The 14,646-nt window shown below is 36.4% G+C and overlaps 1 protein-coding gene across 1 annotated transcript in view; it reads left to right on the top strand.

Annotated features, from left to right (window-relative positions):
* The window catches only part of LOC118421164, a 43,345-nt gene extending 33,209 nt beyond the window's left edge, over positions 1 to 10,136 (top strand). Inside the window, exons 24-35 of the mRNA XM_035828325.1 lie at positions 1,142 to 1,341; positions 2,071 to 2,238; positions 3,142 to 3,279; positions 3,828 to 3,945; positions 4,818 to 4,933; positions 5,303 to 5,411; positions 5,754 to 5,936; positions 6,314 to 6,392; positions 6,757 to 6,854; positions 7,336 to 7,426; positions 8,080 to 8,263; positions 8,926 to 10,136. Coding sequence (XP_035684218.1) covers positions 1,142 to 1,341; positions 2,071 to 2,238; positions 3,142 to 3,279; positions 3,828 to 3,945; positions 4,818 to 4,933; positions 5,303 to 5,411; positions 5,754 to 5,936; positions 6,314 to 6,392; positions 6,757 to 6,854; positions 7,336 to 7,426; positions 8,080 to 8,263; positions 8,926 to 9,216 — 1,775 coding nt within the window. The 3' untranslated portion in view covers positions 9,217 to 10,136. The remainder of the gene's footprint in view (positions 1 to 1,141; positions 1,342 to 2,070; positions 2,239 to 3,141; positions 3,280 to 3,827; positions 3,946 to 4,817; positions 4,934 to 5,302; positions 5,412 to 5,753; positions 5,937 to 6,313; positions 6,393 to 6,756; positions 6,855 to 7,335; positions 7,427 to 8,079; positions 8,264 to 8,925) is intronic.
* Positions 10,137 to 14,646: the final 4,510 nt, after the last annotated feature.

The raw sequence follows: 14,646 nt of genomic DNA, 5'->3' as shown, positions 1-14,646 counted from the left end.
TAATGTGTAACGTTCTCTACATGGCTTGGAGCCATTGGCATTAGATGTGTGTATTGTGTACCGGCACAGAACCGTCTTTCTTGTTGGATCGGTCCAGAAAAACCGTTGTACAAATTCGAAAATAAAGAGATTATATCGGCAGGTGTTCGCGTGTGAAGGGCCTGACAAGCTTAAGGCCAACAACAACAACAAAAAAAAAAACAATAGGAAAAGTAGATGGGAGTTGATGGTCATTATTACCAAGCTTCTACGGTCAAACTTGGTCTAAGACAGAGGCAGTTAGTCTTGTTTACATGAAAATAGAATTTTTAAACGCCAGTGGACGTCGGATACCCCATCAAACATAATCTTTTGTAGCGAAATGGACCATTGTTTTGAGTATTGTTCATTCAGTTTTTACAGATACTCCTAATCAGGTTCAGGTCCAAATTTGGACCTGATCCTTACGACTTGAACCGTACCTGTACTTGATTTTTTACCGGTACCCACCCTAGTGGAGTGCATAAGTCTACAGCAAGTAAATCTAAAGGATGACATAGGCGCTCATTAGTTTACGCAATAATTTGAAAAGATTTTCCCCAACGGAGTTGGTACAAATAACGAGAAAGCACCGAAATGGCCAGATATTGTGTGCTTAGCGATTATGCAGAAGTGACACATGTGAGGTAGCTATGAATGTATTTCTATGAAAATTGGATAGTTGATGGTGGCACGAATACTGAAGCAATAAATTGAGTTGCGAACTTGGTGATCAACTTCTAAATTTTGAATAGAGGAATGGATGGCTGTAATATCAAATTCTTCCTTTATTACCTCGTTAATGTTTTTTTTTGTTTTATCTCCCATTCTGTTATTTTTGCTGTCTACAGAGGATGTAATTCTTAAAATTCACACGCTGTGGCCTTATAGCTAAAATGACATAATAGCGACTCATGTTGCGATTTTTATCAGATTTTTTCGTTGTCTATTTCTACGTAGATAGATTGCATTTACCTGACGTTGAGCTTAATTCTATTATGGATGTTTACGTAGTATACATACATTACTTAATATTAGAAAGTAATCTGTCTCATTTCAAAATTTTGTTTTGTTTTGGTACACCAATCTTTGCAAGCATTGTACAAACTTTTTGTTTCTGAAGATGACAGGCTTGCTAACACCTACATTCTAATGACGGATGGGGATGTCAAGTTCAAGTCTGAGGCCGTCAGATCTTTACTGGACATTGTCGTACAGAACCCATCTGTCGGGGCGGTGTGCGCGCGGACTCACCCGATAGGCTCCGGACCTGTGGCATGGTATCAGATATTTGACTACGCCATAGCTCACTGGCTGGGAAAGGTAAGGTCATTTTTTAAAAATAGAAAATGGTGGTTATGTTACATGTACACGTTTAAACTTTATATCCGTACACGAAACAAAGCTTTCGATCAGCACCATGTGAAGTTATATATCCAGACCAGAAGTGTGGCGTTAAAAACAAAGGATCAAATGTGCTTAGAAGTCGATATCGGCCCCCTGTCTCATGAGGTATTGTTTTTGTGTGTCTTTGAGTGCTTTTCTATCGGTGTTTTTGTTTCGTTTCAGGGTTAGAGTTTTGGGTTAACATATGGTTACAATAACCCTAACCCTATGTGTGTAGATCCTGGAAAGAAGAAGAAAAAAATTGAGCCCCATGTATATGATCTTAGTATTGCAGTAGAAGTTCCGTTGTTTATGTCTATTACCACGTTGGTGAACCTCATGAGCTCATTGGAAGATGTTTTGTACCTTTGGGCCCCAGCAGCTTGCTTTTGAACTGCATTGAGGTTTTCGATAAGAGAGATAAAACTGAAATGCACATTGTTTAAAAAAACATTATTACTAAATGAAATACGTAATTTACAATGGGCTTTATTTTTCATTCATATTGCTTTAAATTTGATAATTGACATGCATCTTGCCAGTATAACGTCATTCAAACATAGCAAAACTTGACATGGAATTTTATCACGACATTAGTGAATTTCAATTAATACCAACATGAAGCAGAGATGGTAATGCATTCTATTTTTTTACCGTAACAAATAGACGGCTAACAATATGATGGGAACCGTTCTTTGCTGCCCTGGATGTTTCTCTGTCTACCGAGCAAATGCCGTCAGAGACGGACTGTCTGAATATTCCTCTCATGTCAAGGAAGCCAATGACTTCCTCGTCAAGGACATGGGAGAGGACAGGTGGTTCTGTACCCTGTTGGTAAGTCGTCATCCTAGTTATGTTTCTCCATAGGAAAATCACATTTTTGTGTGTGTTCTTCTCACTTCTACTTTTGTTATTTGGGTTTAATGCAAGCACTATGCAATGCTTGTCTATTGTCATGCATTTTTTATATTATCATGCTGGCGACATATTTGTTAATGTGTTAAAGTAAATCTAACTTTCTTTAAAGTGACCATATTTCATATATTATACAAAATGCACAGGATGAAACTGACTTTTTCAAAAACCATTGTGCATATCCCAAAGTATTTCAAAAAGTTTTACAAGACATGTCCATTATCAAGATTATTCAATGAGTGAATAAAGGTGCATAAATTATGTCATTTTTGGCGACGCTTCAGGGGCGAGATTTATGATATAATGATGTGTGTGATTAACTTCACAAAAGGCATATTACCGGGTGGGAAACATGCTGCATTTTCTGGAATGTTACCTTCCTAGCTCCCTCTTGTGAATGACTGCTATACATGTATATAGTCAAACCTGCCCAAGCGAATTCGAAAGGTACACCGTACAGTAATTTATACTATACATCGGGCATGTTGTGAGTCGATACTCTTCTCAGCGACCACCTGTCCAAATTGACCGCTTTTGTCTGGTCCCGCGGGTGGTCGTCTTGGGCAGGTTTGACTGTATTATGAATCATTATACATATATAGCAGTCGGTATATCATTGATATATGTCATTCGAGCGGTAAGCCGTGGACATTATCAGATGCTTTGTATTCCTGCAAAATCCTTTCATGCTCAAAGGTGATCATAATTTTGTCGTACTGATCTGTATGACGGATCCAGCGCCACTATTGCAGTATAGCTTAGTGTTGTCTCCACTTGTCTTATATAATTCTTTTACTTTTAAATGTCTTTCGAACGCGCTAGATCAAGCACGGGTGGACTCTGGAATACTCAGCGATGACTGAAGACTTTACATACTGTCCCGAGACGTTCGAAGAGCTGTTCAAACAGCGTCGACGCTGGCTGCTCTCCAGCCTTGTTAACCCGATTATCATCGCCCAGGTACTGTTATTTTGTGTTGACTGTTATTTTTTGCATTGTAAGATGCAAGCCCTTGGGCGTACTGTTACAGTTTTTGCAAGCTGACAATGCTATCTGATTGTTAAGTTTTTAATGTGCAACTAGTTTTAAGCGCGGAATATTTCTGATAAGCAGGCTCCAATAAACCACTATTCACCCCCCCCCCCTCTACACGTTTCCTTCTATACTATGAACATGTTCAGCATCAATAAATCAAACCAAGTATCAGTAAACAAATTTAAATCTGACAAATACTCTATTATCTATTATGAGTCAAGTACCGCGAGAAGAATGTCACTGGTGTCATGACTTTAAAAAAAGAACACATAAAGATGTGTTCCTTGTACGCAATAAGGGTTGTTGTTTTCTTCGATAACAATCGGGCTTTTAGTAGGATAATCATTATAATGTAGAGTCTGTCTAAGTGATTTTGAATTCACTCAAGAAATCAAGGCAACATCGAACATTGATAATGTCGTTACTCAGCTGAACAATCTATGGCGTCACCAATCTCCCGTTTTCGTCAACAGATTTGGAAGACGATTGTAGCAAACAACCGCAACTTTTCGCGACCCTTCCTACTCTACCAGATACTCCTCATCGTTTCCTCCATTGTCACCCCTGGAACCTGCCTTATACTTGTCGCCGGTATGTTTAGTATATGAATGGTTTATTTCCGCATCGAGCGACAAACAATAACATACAGTGGCAGCCTTCATTTCTTCGGCTGAATTGTAGTATGCTTTACACATGTTACATTTAAAATGAAAAGCAATAGAGGTACACAAGTCAAAACATTATAAAACATAACAATAATCATCTTTAAAATAACTGTGTATACATCCAAAGCTTAGTTATACTTCTAGCACTATGAACTGTTTAGCAAGTCGACAAGGTACGGCAGTGTAGTCTTTCTGTACCTAGCCGTTCTACAGTGGAATTGTGTTATCTGGTGTTTAGACCTGAGGTTTCTGCCATGCAGGCTCACACGGTTCATTATGCTTCATTAGTTCACAACTTGGATCAACTGCTCAAGAAATTATGAGAAAAAATGTTATTATAGATTCATATTGCACCATAATCCTTGAGCATTGTTTTTCTTCCAAACTACGAACTTATGCGACTCACGTTTCGATTTTTTGACCAGGTAGGAATGCTCGCTTTGATGTAATATCAGTCGTAATTGGTTTTACGTTTTTGGTAATTATAAACATTCCTAAAATCGATATTTTTATATCCAACGTTTTAAAATTTTCTTAAACTAACTTTATAATTGGTACAGTTATGTAATATTTCAATAGAACTGGTCTTTTAAGTATAATTATAAAATGTTGAGCATCAAAAGTATCTACATGGTTATGGTTTTATATCAAAACAAATATACACGGAAATGTGCACACATGTGTTTATATGAACTCCAAAGCATTATAAGTAAATGCCATAATTTTCCCCATGCGATTTTTCTATACCGCGATACTTATTATTTTTATGTTAACCTTTGCCCTAATTCGAAAACCTAGGTGGAGTGGAGCTTGCTTTCGGACTGAGTCTTGAGATATCAATGATCGTGTTGAGTCTAGCCACTGTGGCTTACGGTGTTGTGTGCCTCTATGCACAACAGAATACACAGCTCAAGGTAAGAACTATTTTTAATACTTCATTAAACATAGTATATATATATGCGCAAACACCCATGCAAATAAATAGCCATTTGAAATGCTCAAGCAATACGCTATCATCGACGTCACTACCGAATGGACCGCAACAGCCGGAATACAAATAAAAATCAGGAAATCTACCAATTTGAAACTTCTGGTGCTAATAAGAAACATATATGATTAAGTTATTCTTGAACAGACGATGGTGCAAAATTATGCTTGATTCTAGAACATTTAATTTACACCAGATCTGGTTAAATGGATTGACCTTAGTGTTAGATTGTAACGTAACATGCAGAATCCTTTATATATCTCGTTTAAATGACCGTTTCCCCCTCATATTACAGGTTGCCAAGCTTTTGGCTGCTGCTTTTTTCGTAGCAATGTTCGCACTGAGTCTAGGCTGCGCTATTGCCGTCTTTCAAGACCTGCAACTTCAACTTACCGACAGATCAGGTAATCATGAACAAGTAGAAAATAACTCTTTAGGAAAGTTACTGTCTTGCAGTTTCCAAATAACTTATATTTATACTCCTGTAACATTGTTGACGATCTTCAATTATCATTAAAAATCGCGCGCAGATCTAGAAAACACGGACGGACGTATCACTGCGTAAAATGTCCTTTAGAGCGCAGAGACTATCGTCTGATTGATATTCGTGCTATGTGGAATGTGTATTATGTGCATCTCTATATGTTTCTGCATTATATCACTCCTCCTAGTTGCCAACATGGCATTGAATATGAACTCTACTAGTATTTATTTCTGGACTAACTCTAGCTTCCTTATTTGGTCAGGAATCCCGTCTGTGGATATCCTCATCATTTTCAGCTTCGTCGGAATCTACATCGTAACGGCCATATTACATCCAGCGGAATTTTCCTGCGTGGTCTACGGCTTCCTGTACCTGTTGTGTCTGCCGACAACTTGCGTTTTGCTGCCCATCTACAGCATCTGCAATTTGAATGACAGGAGCTGGGGTAGCGCTACTCATTCAAACCATTCAAGTTTTTAACCAATGGGAGTACAGTGCAATGGCTATAGCTCTTACATTTATTACTGTGTAATAAAACTAAAGTTAAGGTTAAAGCAAGGTATATATAGAAATTCATTTGGAGGTCCGGACTTATAACGGTTCGGAATTATAACTCCGGACCTATGCCCATAACCACGCCCGTTTCGTTTACATGAAAAACTGCAAGTTGGCATAATTGTCGCATGATAAATAAAATAAATATATGCATACAAAAATGTTGCTATAATGATTTAGAGATAAACACCAACTGAAAGCTTGTTGAACATCATGTAGCCATTTAGCATTTTGTGTAACCCAATGCTGTGATTTGTTTTTCAAAAGGTACACGTGAGACTACAAAGGAAGAGAACGTCGACCAAATTGCAAATGGATCCAGCAAAATGACTAACACAGTCTCCCAGTTAGTTTGACATTGTCATTTTTCCTCTATATGAAAATTGATAAACATAGTTATCCTGCAATGTCGTGTGCTGGATTCTATATTCCCTTACCGGTATACCGGTACAGAAATTATGCAATATGAATTTATTTGTAAATGGATTTGACCCTTGTAAACAAGAAAGAAAATCTAGAAACTATTTATTTGTATATTGATGTTTTGTATTAATTAAAAGACAAATTACTTTAGGAATACATCCCATCAACGATATTCACGTACATTATTTATCTATCCACTTATATATCTTATACATCTGTATAATATGTCTGTATATTCACAGATATTTTTGCAATGCTATAGTAACCTTTTGTTATTCCTTACGCAGGGGTACACCCCAAGGTGACAAACAACAACAGTTTTTTAACAGCAATAAACGTTCTGATCTTTCACCTGAAAACGAAAACCACGAACAACTTTCATTTGGTAAGCTAATACTTATTTACTCAATAATTAGTCATCTAAATCAACTGTAAAAAACAGTCTGTTTTTTTTTCTAAAAATGTTATGTTATTTTATGTACGGTTTGGCATTGTTAGTAGGTTTTAATTTTAACACTTACTTAGTATATATTAACGCGACATTTAACCGGCACATTTTGGTAAAATTAATTCAAGAAAATACAACGTTCACAAACGAAATAGAAATAACATACGAATTCGCATAATTCCAATAGGTGTCATTATACCACCATCTAAAAAAAAACGTTGTTATGGATACCTTCTCAAGTTTGTCTTCCGCACCTAAATATCAGAATTGTATTACATTTAGAATATTCAACATTTGGTGTTGAAAACAATATTGGAAAGACCTCTATACTAACGTTTTTTTGAGGTGGCGGTATTATGGCACCTGGTGGAATTATGTTAGTTGATGTTATATCGGTATTTTGTGCTCTCGCATGCAGGAGCTGAGCCGAACGGTCAGGCCAATGGGTGGGTCAACGGGGAGATAAAACACAAAGTAGACGACGCTGACAGCCGTTTCTTGGAATATAGGTAATGATGTTTTCTTGTTTGGCGTAATGTCTTTCTTGGTACAATGTTTGACAATCAGTCTGTAGTATTATACGGCAAATAATCAATGTCTTTGGTTCACTTTTAGCAGCAAAAGCTTTGATGTCAACCCAAACACGTTTTTTGCCATATTTAAAATCCTCGGAAGCTAATATTCAAACATTTAAAACATGTAAATGGATTAGAGGGCTATTATTTAATCCTTCATACAGTTATTTTTACTGCAGTTTTTTTTAAATCTGTAGCATTATCAATAACTAAAATAAAAACATTTAAAACATATTATACAAGCTATGATTGAATCCTTTATACAGTCATTTTTACTGGTAATTATTTTTACATGTCTTCCATGCAGTAGTACTAAAACAAGGCTCAATATGGTATTAAAATACTTTTCCAATTAACTAGAATTTTAAAGTCGTTCAGTTACAGATTATCGAAGTAAAAAACACCTAATCAAGCTACAGTGGAAGTGCTTATTTGGGCGTATATCATACGATGTAAATAATTAAAAGCAAAAAGATAATTGCCCCTTTATTAAAAAAGTACTTTATCTACCTGGATGTCAAGGAAATAAGTAGGGGTTACTCTGAGAAAAAATTGCGCATTATTCATTTTACCCTATTTTTTTTTAGTTTCTGGAAGCGTCTTGTTGATAAAACCCTAGACCCAAAGAAGGACAGTGGTTTGAAAACCAACACACAGGACCTAAAAGAGAAACTCCTTCAGCTTCGCAACGCTTGGGTCGTTGTCTTCTTCGTCACCAACGCAATGTGGCTGACCTTGATCTTTATCTTGAAGTCTTACACACACATGGAGGTGATTATAACTATTTTAGGTTAAACATGCAATTTGCTAGCAATAGTACAGTTCATTTCCTGAAATCTGACCGTTTTATGAGCTTTCCAGCTTGTAGGAAGCGTGTGAAAGATGGTATGGTTATTTCAATTATTCACTGTCATTTATTTCTTACAAACAGAAATTGACAAAAAAATCGTAAAAATTTAAACCCCTAGTTCAATTTTTGGATCATATATATTGGATTGGAACAAAATCAACCAGTGCTTAATTCACGTTTACTGTCGGCTCACTTATTGGACGGATGCGCCCCAATCCCTAACGGCCTTTCCCATTGGTTCCCTGTTGTACCTTCCCTCATATCCCCCATTCCCTACCTCATGCCAGTGTCTGTCCAGTTTGTGAATTATTCTGAATAGACAGGAAACTTAATTCTCTTTGAAGTTTACGACGAAGAGAAGTAGGGCTTTCAATACTTTTTAAAGCCAATCTTACCCCTTATATTTTTTCTATTAGAACAGACATAATTTGTTTTTAAGATTCCCCTTATTATTTTTCTATTAGAACAGACATAATTTGTTTTTAAGATCACCAGATGAACACCCCTTGAGTTATTTTTCATCAGCAGATTTCGAATCTATTTTTTTTTCTTTTTTAACATCTGTTTCTAAACAATGTGTTAGGTACTGATGATGAGCCCACTCACTCTGACCTACCTCCTCGTGTTCGGCGTGGTCCTGGGTGTCCAGTTCCTGTCCATGGTGGTCCACAGAGGCTGGACTCTTGTCCACATGTTAGCCCGTATACCAAACCCATGGGAAACACCAGGCTCGGATGTCTCTCCCAAAATCTCCGGAAACCCTGCACCCGCTACTATGGCTATGAGTTTGCACACCGTGGATGAGGAAATAGGCGAGGAAAATGGTTATTTTAACGAATCGTATGGAGAGGAAACTACAATGACTGAGTTCTAAATACAGTAAAGCTAATATTATATGGTACATGCTGCTTTCTCTACTTGGCACTCGGCACTAACGAGGAAGAGTATGGAAGTTAAACACCAATCACAACCAGCGGACTAGCCCCTTGCAGTAGTGACTTGCACAAAATGTGTGGCCAAAGAGCTTCGAAGTGGAGATGGGCGCCACCCTACGCATCTTAGATGTATGGGCAAACTTTAACTTTAACTTTTTATCATTATATAATAAGTCCCAGCACGTTCCTATTAAATTGTGCATAATTATACCGTCAGTACGAACAGGTAACATCAGTATTAATTTTCTCTAAACAATATGGCCATTATTTCATCACAGATTAATCATATAAATCAATTTAGATCTAAGGAAGTAAGCAAAGCTTCTTAAAAGTCACAATTTCAATGAATGCATAACAGAATGTAAGGAAGTAGCTTAAGAATATTTAGAATTGCAATTCATGCACCTATGTTATATATATATCTATTATAATTAATTTAGAAAAGAATTAAATTCCCACGTTACCAAGAAGCATGATAACGTTATAAACGTTAAGGTAAGAATATAAAGTATATTAAGTAAAACCATAATCAATCTTAATAATGCAATATGTAAACGGTCAAAACCTTTAGGAAACGCGTATTTAATTCATAACGTTGAGTGCAGTTCTTTAGTTAGTAAATCATGCAAATTTTTGTGGTCTATGCATATAAATACACCAACGTAAACCTTAGTATGGTTAGTATAAATTCACTTTTGTTTGAAGCATTAATGCCTATCATATTGTTATATTATAACTATTGGTGATAGAAGGTTAGTATTCTGCACCATTATTTCTTCTTTACAAAACATTAATCATGGCTCTTTCCCCCGTCGTCGAGGATTAATAATTAATGGTATATTTTGTGCTCATATTACTTATACATTTTATTTAACTATAGCGTCATGAATAATGGCAAATTCTTAGCAGTCCATATTCAAATGTTCATGTCTTTAGCAATAGTGTCCTCCTGAAATGCTACTAAATATGTTATGGCTGACATGTTATATCTAAAAATGTTTAGATAATGTTGTATTAGTTTGATAGTTATTAACGTTTAGAAGTCGTACAATAGGTAAGCTTAGTCAAATGTTTAAATGTTTATATAACAATAATTGCGCCAATCGCCACATAGTAATCGTTAAGAATAAGTCTTTAATCTTGATTTATATCATTAAGAATATATAATAAGTCATGTCAAAATGTTCATCTAATACAATATACTTACAGACAACTTATTCCGCTTTTATTTGATCGGGCAATATCAAAACTTTAAATCAAAACGTGCACAACGACATTTGTTCTCAGATGTTATCGCAGATGTACATGTACTTTTATTTTGATAAGATCATAATTCACATATGATAAATTCACCAAATTAAAAGTATTCTCTATTCTCTAAAATGATTCATGACATGTTGACACGATGACCATATACAATAAAAGTAGTACGAAATTTAGTGCTTGTTTTATTAATGTGATATTGACCTGAATGTAAAAGGCGTCAGTTAACATGGTGCCTTTTATACAGTTCTATACCATAGAATATATATTTAAAAGATTCACTTAGAAATACTTATCTTTCCTCCATGAATATTTAGAGCTTTTGTTAATTTCATGCAAATGACTTAACATTAACATGATTTATGCATGGTGTTGTTCATCATTGAATAACGTACATCAATAAATTATGCAAATAAGTTCCTCATCTGCATATTTGATATCTGCATATGTTCCACTGGTTATAATTAACAAGTGTGACATTTATCGTAGTCCAGTTATTGCAAACAGTGGAATTATACAATTTCCTCATTAATTATCCAAATTAAGTCCTCATTTGCATAACATGCATATCATTATGAACATCTTTGCCCAAGCTATCTGCATAACTAAAATGCAGGCAATCCGTCGTTCCTTTCTGCAGTTATCCTCTTTGGAGTGTCTTGACAAAAACGCCCCTGTAGTTCCACAATTAAATGTTAGGGGCGCTGCCCCCTTTGTCATGACGCGAAAAGCTACCTACCACCCAAATGTCACAACCATATCATGTCCAGGACAAGAGATACATTGAAAAAACTGCTTTGATAAAATATTCTCATTAATTATGCAAATGTACTCCTATTTTGCATGATTGGTATTTTATCTTGCACAACATTGTCTAAGGTACCTACATACCAAAAATCATGAAAATCCGTTGTTCCCTTCTTGAGTTATCCTCGTCAGAAGTTTTTGACAAAAAATGCCCCTGCTATCCCAAAACTAGACGCTAGGGGGCCCAAACTTATATCATTCCTTCCTGAGCACAAGAGGTATCTAATACTTAAAAATTGTGATCGTAGCAAGTTCAGAACACCGAGATAGCAAAACCGGAAGTTGCGCTGCAGTACCAAGGGAGCCGCTAGGGGGCTCCAAATCTAATCATTTCCAGCTTTCATCACACCCTACCAACACACCAAGTATGAAACCAATTCACCCAGTCGTTTTTGAGTTATCTTGTTTACACACAGACAGACACACAGGGCTCGTTCTCATTTAAATGTCGAAATGCTGTCGCCTGATTTTACGCCTTGATATGGAGGAAATTATAGACAACATCACTGGTTCCTTCATTTTTCCACAACCCCTGTAATGTTTTACAAAAGATACACCACAACATTCGTATAGGTTGATGGGTTAGAAGATTATTATAGCCACAAGTGGGATTTCACACCCTAAAAAATGGCTGTCGCCTGAGAAGAAACGAAGAATTCAAATAGTAGCCAAAAATGTAACAATTCAGTGACCAGAATGATTGTTCGGCAGGTGAAACCAGCTACAAAGGCCCTCTGCCCGATGGCGTCAGATCGCTCCTGTCACTGATCTTGGAGGCTGGGTGAGGTGGTTTATGCCTGTCGCCAGATTCTGTAACAAACGTTACTACCACTAGTACGATTGTTGCCACGGTTACATTATGCACGTATAAGACTAGAAATGGCCGTTTTTGCGACGCTGCATAGTTGTTCTGACTTTCTAAAGAAACAAAAAAGGGTTGTTGACTGTCATTTGTTCCCCACCTTGCTTAACACAATATTGTACAGAAATGACTGTAACAAACATTACCATTGTTCGATGCTGTCTAAGCTTTCTATTTGACCTGGTGTAAAAAAGCTACCCACTTTTCAAATGTTCCTAGGGACAACCACTTAAACCTAAATGATGTAGTCAATAAGGTAATTCCTTTCGAAGAAAACAGGGTAAATTCTACTGTTGTAACAAACGTTACCGGTAACGTTTGTTACATGCCCTGTAATGCATTACCAATGGGACCGAAAATAATAAGTTGCCATTTTTTGGCTATGGTTAAAAGAGGAGTAAACAACCAGGTAGTTTTCAGTGAAAATAAAGCCGATTCATTTTTCGACCAAAAAAAGCCATTTTCGACATTTCAATGAGAACGAGTGACATCACACATTTCATTGAGGTAATTAATCCTCAAACATCTGAGTGGGGTCCATTTGGACCCCAGGCGTACATTTTGAAGTACCATTTGAACATTTTTAATCTGAAGAAAAATTCCTTTCGTGACTTTGTCAGTCAATACCTTCTATACCAAGTATCTTCTCCGAAGTTTTTACGAAGATTGGTTCGATACTGTGGAAACTATAAAGAAAGTCCGTGATCAGTCCGTCTGGGGTCCAAACGTACCCCAGCAATAACGTGCTGTTTTTGGAACAAACTTTTGAGACTCCTTAACTACTTATGGTATGACCACCAAACTTTCAGAGAATGATAAACATGTAAAACTAGATCCTTGGCGGCCATCTTGGATTTTGACTAATGACGTCATAAAATTAGCATAGATTATAAATTTTGAACCATGAACATAACATTGATTTTAATAGAATTTATTTGTTGGTAGAAAACAACTGTAGTTTACCAAGAAAACTTTGTTTATATCGAAATCGACAAATTTTTGCAAAAATATGCTTACTTTGTTGACTACAATGTTTGCGAACTATATTTTGTGATATATTACTAAATTTTGTAGCTTTAGCACTAGCCGTGATTTTATGAACAAAACATTTTGGGGTACATTTGGACCCCACTCGGTCATTTTAGTCGCAAAAAAAGTCGGGTGCTTGAGGGTTAATAAAGTGTCCAAAATTTGCATTTACCCTTGAGTCGGAAAGTCTGACTAAGCCCGGAAGCAAAACATACTAAGCCAGCACACCCATTTAATTCCTACTAAGGCTTGATTAATACAAGTACATTTGTATTTGTCAGTGTGTAGAAATTGTGAAGTGCGTAGGGCAGCACAAATGATAATTTCGATAAGTAGGTATGTTTGAAATAGTCTTACAGTAAAATCTCTCATAATTGAATGGTTGACACATGCAAAATGGGCATTGTCCAAGGTAATTCAACAAGAACTCAAAGGCCCCGTTTCTCACAAAATGTTTAATTCCTCGTTTATTTAAACCGCATTTCATTTTTTATGCAGATATGACTTTACATTGCATGCATCCAGACTAACTTCCCGTCACTATACGGTAAACACCCAGCCGAGCCCCAAAATAGCCGGGTCAGTGTGGTCAGAGACATTAATAGCAGGACCATTTCTAGTGTTTAGAGAAAAAGAATATCACACAGAGTTTTTTCAATGTTTCGAATAGCCTAGTTTTTATTACACAGACAATACAGCAAGATTTTTCAAACTTGTCCCTAAATAATAATAAAGTTCCTCGTTGCACAATATTGCCTATTTGTTTTCTGCATTTTTTTAATCACGAATACTTGCCTTGTTTTAATCTCCTAGGTACATAGAGCTCCAAGTCTTGCAAGAGTGACATTCAGCCTCATTCTTGTTTAAAACCAATAGAGATATCTTGTTACCCATAACCCACAACACCATATACTAAGTCCTTACAACGCTCGCTTTGCACATTCGATCTGATTCTTTCACAATTAGCAGGTACCCTAGCGATTGGTACAACATTCAAGTACGCCGATATGAACGATGCATGAACTTCTCTGGACTTCTGTTCTTTAAAAATTATCAGCGATTCTGTACATTTTATTCTACCGATGTCAACTATATCATTCCTTGACATCTGAAATTATCGCAATTTTTTCAAACATTCGTACGTGTAGCTTCAAACAAGGTATCATGTATGATATCTATTTCCTTAACAACAATTTATTTTTATAACTAAACATCTCAGTTAATATGTGAAAAAAAAATATATAAAGCATCGTCAGTTTAAAAGACAAACGTTCGTCACTCACTTCAAAAGAAACCAGGAAATAAATTTCAGAACATCTTCTTGACAAAAAAAACACGTCGCCCACCGAAAGTAGTTGGCGGTGAAGAGAATATTGTAAGGGCCAACCAACCCCTTTTATCTGACCAG

Source organism: Branchiostoma floridae, chromosome 8 (genome assembly GCF_000003815.2).
Source record: "Branchiostoma floridae strain S238N-H82 chromosome 8, Bfl_VNyyK, whole genome shotgun sequence".
NCBI lineage: Eukaryota > Metazoa > Chordata > Leptocardii > Amphioxiformes > Branchiostomatidae > Branchiostoma > Branchiostoma floridae.
Note: the sequence above shows the minus strand (reverse complement) of the source record. Positions and strands in the feature narration are given on the sequence as shown.